At 46.4% G+C, this 8,894-nt stretch overlaps 1 protein-coding gene across 1 annotated transcript; it reads right to left on the reverse strand.

Annotated features, from left to right (window-relative positions):
• Positions 1-1,201: 1,201 nt before the first annotated feature.
• Positions 1,202-3,772, reverse strand: Gtsf1l (gametocyte specific factor 1-like). Its single transcript, NM_026630.2, has 2 exons — positions 3,710-3,772; positions 1,202-2,018 (listed from the first exon to the last, which is right to left on the reverse strand). The coding sequence occupies exon 2, from the start codon at positions 1,730-1,732 to the stop codon at positions 1,277-1,279; it is 456 nt and encodes a 151-aa protein (NP_080906.1). The 5' UTR covers positions 1,733-2,018; positions 3,710-3,772; the 3' UTR covers positions 1,202-1,276.
• Positions 3,773-8,894: the final 5,122 nt, after the last annotated feature.

The raw sequence follows: 8,894 nt of genomic DNA on the forward strand, positions 1-8,894 counted from the left end.
TGACTGCTCTTCCAGAGGTCCTGAGTTAAATTCCCAGCAACCACATGATGGCTCATAACCATCTGTAATGGGATCCTAAGTCCTCTTCTAGTATGTCTGAAGACAGTTACAGTGTGCTTACATATATAAAATAAGCAAATCTTTAAAAAGGAAGGTTGTAAAAAGAACCTATAGAAAACCCACTGGGTGGCAGCAGCTGGGAACACCTTTAATCTCAGCACTAGGGAGGCAGAGGCAGGTGGATCTTGGTGAGTTCAAGGCTAGCCTGGTGTACGGTGTGAGTTCCAAAACTCTTGTCTTGAAAAACAAAACAAGGGCTGGTCGTGGTGGCGCACACCTTTAATTCCACCACTCCGGAGGCAGAGGCAGGTGGATTTCTGAGTTCGAGGCTAGCCTGGTCTACAAAGTGAGTTCCAGGACAGCCAGGGCTATACAGAGGACCCCTGCCTCTAAACCCCGAAAAACAAAAAGAACTTACTAAAAGCCTGTTTGTTTTTTTAGCTAATACACATATAAAAACAAAAACCAGGAAAATACCTTCACATAAATGCACAGGTGAGAATTGAGATGCTGCCCCACCCCTTGGTTATTTCATTGTCCTTCCTTGAGGGTAAACATCCTATTGTATCTTGTGTATGCCTCAAACACAGACAGGCACAGTAAAATAGCTATAATGTACCCAAAAGTGCTATAATGTAGACACCCCCACCCCTGCTTTTTATCAAACTTGGGTTGGCAATCTACATCCCACTAGCCAAATCCAGCCTGCTGCTTATTTGTATAGACAGTTTTATTTCAACACTGCCTTAGGTGTTATCTCTGGCTGTTTTAATGCTATAGAACCAAGTAGCAGTGTCAGGCTTTCCACATCTCTACCGGTTCCTGACGGTATCTTCTCTCCTTTGTAAAGTTGCAACATAGTTTCCTTAGTTAGGCCTTCCCTATGGGTACCTCAGTGCTGCTATAAATAACACGGGAGTAACTTTTTACTCAACCCCATTTTCTGCGTGTGGCTGGCTGTGCGGGATGCTGTTTTAGATGTCGAATGACTTGATCAAAGCCTGTGTGCGTTGAGTGAGCATTTTCATAGCGACTGTTAAGTGTTCCCCATGGAAGGTGGTTCAATTTACATTCTCAGCTCAGTTCTAAACCCCACCTCCACCGCTCTTTCTAAACCTTTAAAAACAACCAGCACAGCCCGGACCGTTACTTTGCAGGTTTTTATTCAGATGAGATGCGCGATCCATCCACGCATTTGAGAGCCCTCTTCCTCCTGCTAGAAGTTTGCCTTCCTGGTCCTAGTCTGAGGATCTTCTGGGCATTGGTCTCCTCCCCGTGACTCTTGGATGTCACTTTCACAAACAAGTTTTTGGGGAACAAAACTCTTAAGGACGAACATTGGGTGACAGTTGGCGCCGTCAACATTCCAAATGTCAGGGTTGGAAAGCCAACGAACCTGTAGTGTGTCCTGGTTCTGCGGCTGTGGGAGGCTGACTTGCAGAGGGCCTAATGTGTCCTCTTCCTCCACGGAGCTCCTGTTGACACAGGTAGCTTCATGTTCAGCCAGCTTTCTGATGGGAACCACGTGGCAGGCGTTGTATTTACAGCTGGCCATCTTTTTGGCTTTCTTGGGGTTCTTCTTCCTGCATGACGCCAGGTGGTACTGGAACCTGCTGAGCGGGATTCGGTGGTGAGGGTTATAAGGACAAATTTCTATGGATTCTGGCTCCATCCGGGAGTTGACTTGAAGCCAAGTGTCCTGCTGCCCAAAGTGTACGTGGTACACCTCGAAAGGAAAAGCCTCTTCCTGTGAAAGATTGTGCTGTCTTCTGCCAGGCTTTGGCTCTTGGGTCTCTGGAGTGAAATTCTCACTCACGTTCTGTCAGCAATCGCTATGCAGAGAAAGCCAGAAAACAGCCACCAGAGACGTTAACTCAGGCAGGTACAAGAGCCCGAAACAGTAGCTTCCAAGGAGGTGAAGTTAGCAGGTTATAATGATGCTTTGACGCTAAGATACCCTGTGTTGTCAAAGGACAGAACAGGTGGTCACAATGGGCAGCTTATGACATCAGGGACAGACTGTCCACTGGGTGGGGGAAGTGGCTTGAGGAAAGCTGCTGTTCAAATGTAGTTATGACACGTACCCGGCCCTTGGCAGTTTCGGGCTTCATTAGCATAATCAAACCCCTTATTCATCAGCGTCGGTTGTGTGGTCTTTTAAAAACATCTTTTTTACATCATGTGTTTATTTGTAAGGAGTGACATTGGGGGTACACTTAGAAGTCGGAGAAAGACTTGTAGGAAGGATCAAATCCAGGTTATCAGGCTTGGCAGCAAGCACTTCTACCCCATGAGCCTTCCTGACTCCTTTTCTTTTTTTGTCCCTCTACTTTCCCCCTCCCTTCTCTCTTTTGATGCAAGGTCTCATGTAGCACAGGTTGGCCTTGACCTTGATATGTGGCTGAGGATATAATCACACCTTATAAACTGGGATTATAGACGCGGGTCTCCGTATCTAGTTTAGATGGTGCTGGGGACAAAGTCCAGGGCCTCATGCATTTGTGGCAAGTTATCTGTCAACTAGGCTATATCCTCTTCTTCTCTCCCCCCCCCCTCCCCTGTAGCTCTGGTTGTCCTGGAACTCACTCTGTAGACCAGGCTGGCCTCGAACTCAGAAATCTGCCCGCCTCTGCCTCCCAAGTACTGGGTTCAAAGGCGTGCGCCACCACTGCCCGGCATACTTATTTATTATGATAAATCTTTGGGCTGGAGTGAAGCAGGGCCAGAGCGACTGGGGCCAAGCAAAGCAAGCAATCTTCGTTCCTAGAAACCACATGATGGCTCACAACCATCAGTACAGCTACAGTGTACTCACATGCATAAAATAAATAAATCTTAAAAAAAAAATCCTCATGCTGCAGTCCACACGTGCTACAGTTTCCAAGCACGCAGCATGCTGGGTATCATTCCTTATTTTAAGTACACAGTGTTAAAGAAATATTTCCACCCCTTCCTCAGCCTCTACATTTTCCAGTTGCGTAGTAATTACAAATTGAAGTATCCATTTGTAATTACTAATTGGCTTTTTATTTTGTGTATGAGTGTTTTTCCTGCATGGGTGCAAGTGCGCTCTGTGTGTGTGTGTGTGTGTGTGTGTGTGTGTGTGTGTGTGTGTGTAGAGGCTGGAAGAGGGCTCTGGATCTGCTGGAACTGGAGTTGTTGATAGCTGTAGGCCACCATGCAGGTGCTGGGAACTGAACTTGGGTCATCGGCCAGAAGAGCAAGTACTCTTAGCCACTGAGACCTTTCTCTGGTCCTCGGTTTACCAGAATTTCAAGTTACTATTTTATCCTTTCTGGATCAGGTGAAGCTTTCTTTTAATCCACCCTCCCTCCCTCTCTTCCCTTTAGTGCTGGAGACCGAACCCGAGCTCTTACACTTGCCAGACTCTACTACCCAGCTAAATCCTCAAATCTCTGCATTTTAAACCTGGTTTTATTACTATTATTTATGAAGCTGAGTCAGGATTTTATAAAGACATTTTGGAAGACTGTAGTACAACTAACGTAAGCTTATCCCCAACTAACTCACACATAAATGAGACTTAGAATATGGTTATTTTATTCGGCTTTGACAATTACTGGGGGTCACCCCTAATCTGCTTTTCTGCTGGCCTGGCTACCTCCCCAGCGGGGGGTTCCCCAGATACCTGCTGTTTCTCCTGGGTCCCCTCCTCTCATGGCGCCTTCTCTCTCTCCCCTCATGGTCTCTCTTCTCTCCCTCTCAAGTCTCCACCCTCAGCCAGGTAACTCAAAATCCACCTACCTATAATCTCTCCAGTAATTGGCTGTAGCCATTTTTACTTAGCCAATAGTTTTAAGGAACAAGGTTTGCACAACAAAAGCTGGTAACCAGGAGAACTCACTCACTCATAGGCCTGGACCTTCGGGTTCAGAATTTAACTTTGTGATACACAGCAACAGATCAAACCTCAACAGAGGGCTGGAGAGATTACTCAGTAGTTAAGAGCACTTGCTGGTCTTTCAGAGGATGGTGGTTCGGATCCAACCCTCATGATAGCTCACAATTGTCTATTACACCAGTTCTAGGGAAGCTTGGTGCCCTCTTCTGGCCTCCGTGGCCTCCTGCATGCATGTGTGCTTCTCAAAGGAGTCAGAAAACAAGGACTTCCATAAATAAGGATGGAATGGGCTGCTGAAGGAAGAGTTTCTTAACCTTGTTTTTTTTTGTTTGTTTGTTGGATTGTTTTGTTTGTTTGTTTGTTTGTTTTGTTTTGTTTTGTTTTTTTGAGACAAGGTTTCTCTGTGTAGCCCTGGCTGTCCTGGAACTCACTCTGTAGACCAGGCTGGAGATCCCCCTGCCTCTGCCTCCCGAGTGTGGGATTAAAGGCGTGCGCCACCACTGCCCGGCTGAAGAGAGAGTTTCTTAACTCTGACTCAAGGGCCTTCTGGACCTCCCCGCTCTTGTCATTTTGTGTCGTTGAGATTTCTTTCCCTTTCTACTCTGTGCCTCTCCTTGACTCTAGGTTCTGCCCCTGCCTCTTTGCCCTTCTGGCTTATCTTGCTTCTTACACCCGCTTGGGGAATCACTGTCCTTCCGATTCAAATTCAACCTCCTGACTTCCTCTTGATAGACTGGTCAGCCTCCGCTTGTCCCATAACATCCTTGTTTCACCTCTTTTGACCTTAGAGATTTATTTGATTCATGTGTGTCTCCGTGTAAGTGTATGCTGTGTTATCTGTGGCACCCTCAGAGGCCAGAAGAAGGTGTTACAGGAGGTTGCAACAACCCGAAGTGACTTCTCTGGATGAGCCCCAAGTTCTCTTAACTGCTGACCCCCTTCTCTAGCACCTACTTTTATTTATTTATTGAGTTATTTTATTGTTTTGTTTATGAGTGTTTTGCTTTGCTTGCGTGTATGTAGGTGGTCCAAGTGTGCTCTCAGAGGTCAGAGATGGTGTTGGATCTTGTAGGACTGGAGTTACAGATAGTTGTGATGCTCCATGTGGGTGCTGGGAATCGAACCGGGGTCCTCTTGAAGAACAACAAATGCTCTAACCATTGAGCTTCCAGCAACTTCCTCTCCCTGATTCCTGAATAGTGTTTTTGCTGTGTTACTTCCTCTTATCCCTTGAGCTAAATCCAGTTTTTAATCATTCTACATGGAGTTGAGGGTCCAGCTCAGGCACTCACAATTTTGCATGTGTGTGTGTGCGTGCACATGTATGCTCGCACACACATATGGAGTCGGATGACTATTGCAGGCATTACCTACACTTTTCATCTCCTTGAGGAAGGGTCTTTCACTGACCAGGAGGGCACTCACTGGTTAGCCTGGGTTGGCTGGCCAGCACGTCTCCACCTCCCATCTCTGGGATAATAAGCAGGCACTACTATGTCCCGTGGCTTTTTCACCTGGATTCCAGGGACTGAGCTTGGCTCCTCTGGCTTCTGGGGCCAGAGCTTCACTGATGAGCTATATCTCCAAGCCTTTCCTTAACCTGTTAGAAGGTAGTCTACTTCATTTTCTGTCTGTCTTACAAAATTTTATTGTTGGTTTTTCCACAGTCTAATCTTTTTATTTGGGTATTTCTCTTTCTTCTGTTATTTATTTTATTTTATTTTATTTTTGTGCATTTGCCACTGAGACTCAGACCCACTGCCATGCATAAGCTAGGCAAGCACTCTGCCATACAAGTTATGGCTTCAAATGTTTTTCATTTTTGAGTCTGAGACAGAGTTTTGCTAAAACCTCCAGGCTGGATTTGAACTTGCTTCTGGCTCAGCCTCATTAGCAGGCCCGGCTCGGTAGTGATTTCTCTCTCATTCTCTTTCTGTTTTTGGAACACATGAGTTTTCTCACAAGGTCCCAGGAATCTCACACAGCTTTATTCATGAACCACTCATGTGCCCCTCCCAGGTGTAAGACCAGGAGTGGATTTCGCTTTAGATTACCCATCACCTTACCCTATTGTTCAGAATAATGTTTTCTAGCACGCACAACGTGCAGAGCTTGTGCTAATTTGACCTTGCCCTTGTGACTCTATAAGTCTGCACTCATATGACCTTGCTTACCTTAAAAGAATACCCTCAGAATATGAATTGTCGGACTTGGCTATTGCCTCAGATCAGCTCTCCCATGCTCACGCTGCCAATAGACTGGTAACACCCTGTACTTACGTATTCAGCTTCTTGAACCTGGGTGTGGCTATCTTGTGTTGGTTTTGGAACATGTTCAGCCAAATGCTGCTTCTCCTCTAATGCTGCTTCTGCCTCTTTCTCCCCCCACCCCGACCCCCGTCCCCCACTGAGGACCCTAGTGCTACACTCACTAACCTGAGCCCATCATATCCGCTTCCACGCACACCCTGTGCGATAAACTATAATTTCCTCCAATCTGGGCACTGTTTGTTCTGCAGTGACAGATCTGTTGCCAGATGTCCCTGCTGTCTCTTTTGTGAGAGTGTGTTGCACATGTGGGTGCACGTTTGTGTGGGTGTGCCTGTGTGAGCAGAGGCTACAGGATGGCATTGGGCATCTTCTTCTGTCACTCTCCATCTTTTTTTTTTTTTTTTTTTTAAGTGAGACAAAGTTTCTCAGTGAACCTGCTGCTTACTGTTTTTTTGGTTTTGGTTTTTGTTTTTTTCGAGACAGTGTTTCTCTGTGGCGCATGCCTCTAATCCCAGCACTCAGGAGTCAGAGGCAGGCGGATTTCTAAGTTCGAGGCCAGCCTGGTCTACAAAGTAAGTTCCAGGACAGTCAGGGCTACACAGAGAAACCCTGTCTCAAAAACAACAAAAACAAAACAAAAAATTTTATATTGGGCTGGAGAGATGGCGCAGGCTGCTCTTCCAGAGGTCCTGAGTTCAATCCCCAGCAACCACATGGTGGCTCACAACCATCTGTATTGGAATCTGATGCCCTCTTCTGGTGTGTCTGAAGTCAGCTACAGTGTACTCATATAAATAATAGGATTTATAAAATTCTCACTTTTTTGTTTTTTGTTTTTGTTTTTGTTTGGGTTTTTTTTTTTTTTTTTCCGAGACAAGGTTTCTCTGTGTAGCCCTGGCTGTCCTGGAACTCACTCTGTAGACCAGGCTGGCCTTGAACTCAGAAATCCACCTGCCTCTGCCTCCCGAGTGCTGGGATTAAAGGCATGCACCACCATGCCCGGCAAAATTCTTATTCTTTAAATTTTTTTTTTTTACATTGATGGGTATACTGGCTGCATGTATGTCTGTACTACATGGTGTGCATGGAGCAGTGCCCACAGAGGCTAGAAGAGAGACATTGGGTACTCTTGAACTGCAGTCACAGGTGGTTGGGAACTGACCTAGCGTCCTGGGAAGAGCAGCCAGTGCCCTTAACCACCAAGAATTCCCCTCAGTCTACCATAAGCTCGGATACTTGAACAGTTGGTTCCCATTGGTGACACTTTGAGGGTGTACTGGCTGGCTTTATGTTAACTTGACACAAATTAGCTAGAGTCATGAGGGAGGAACCTCAGTTGAGAAAATACCCCTATGAGATCCAGCTGTAGGGCATTTTCTTAACTAGTGATCAATGAGGCAGGGTCCAGCACATTGTGGGTGGGGTCACCCCTGGGCTAGTGGTCCCCAGTTTTGTAAGAAAGCAGGCTGAGCAAACCATGAGGAGAAAGCCAGTAAACAGCACCCCTCCATGGCTTCTGCATCAGCTCCTGCCACCGGGTTCCTATTCTGTTTGAGTTCCTGTCCTGACTTCCTCCAGTGATGAACAGTACAGTAGAAGTCTAAGCTGAAAAAACCCTTTCCTCCCCAATTTGCTTTGAGCATGGTATTTTCACTGCATCAATAGACACCCTAACGAAGACAGGGGGTGCGGTGATTTAAATGAGAAGGCTCCCCTCTAAGCTCAGATATTTGAATACTTAGTCCTCACTTGGTGGCACTGTGAGGGTAGGCTTAGGAGGTGCAGCCTTCCTTCAGGTCATAGTGTTTTATCAGCCAAACTCAAACGTAATGAATATAGATCTGCCTCTGCCGCAGCACTGGTATTATGGGAGCCCACGTCCAGCTTCATCTGTGGGTGCTGGGGACAGAACTCAGGTCCAGATGCTTGTTCAGCAAGCACTTTACCCGCTGAGCCGTGTACTCGGCCCTTCCCTACTGGCTCATAATTTGGGTGTTTACAGTTTGTGTGTTCAGGGCGCTGGTTGTTCTTACAATGGGCCACACTGCAGACAGAGCAAGACGTTTGCCCTTTCAGTGCTTTAAAGCTTGATAAGCTGAATTGATTAAAAACTGCGTTTGAAGCCCGTGGACCAGTTTTTACAAATTCATTTTGGCTTGAGGGAGAGAGGATCCTGTTATGTAGTTTAAGCTAACCTTGAACTGGCCATCCTCCTGCCTCAGCCTCCTAAGCTAAGCCCTGAGATTGTAGATGTGTGTCAACATTGCCAGGTAACTCATTTTATTTAGTAGTTTAATGTTTATTATCTTTGGAAAATCCTTTGTAGGGCAAATTCTGTTGCTCTAAAGTGTAAGATAGATGTGTCTTCCTCCAGAAGACGATTGCCATGTAGTGATATGGCGCCAGGAACCACTGCCGCGCCAGGGACTCAGGCCCTCTACAGCGCCAGGGACCGCTTTCACCCACATCCCAGCCTCCTCCATCTTGGCAAGCTTCTCTACTTCGCAGAGATTGGCATAAGGGCATGAGCCTGCAAGCGTTGCTTTCGGTTTTGCTCTCCTTTACCTTGTAGTTCAGCTGCTACCCTGGGACACCTTCCAAAGTCTTATTGGGTGGAAAGAAACATTGAGACACGACCCTAGATCCGTAAAGCCGGAGCTCTTGGTACCTTGGCTGGACATGGGAAACATTCCTTACTCAGG

Source organism: Mus musculus, chromosome 2, assembly GCF_000001635.26.
Source record: "Mus musculus strain C57BL/6J chromosome 2, GRCm38.p6 C57BL/6J".
NCBI lineage: Eukaryota > Metazoa > Chordata > Mammalia > Rodentia > Muridae > Mus > Mus musculus.

Bases quoted from the DNA above. Each gene is read 5' to 3' on its own strand.
- Gtsf1l (NM_026630.2), bottom strand. From the start codon at position 1,732: ATGGAGCCAGAATCCATAGAAATTTGTCCTTATAACCCTCACCACCGA.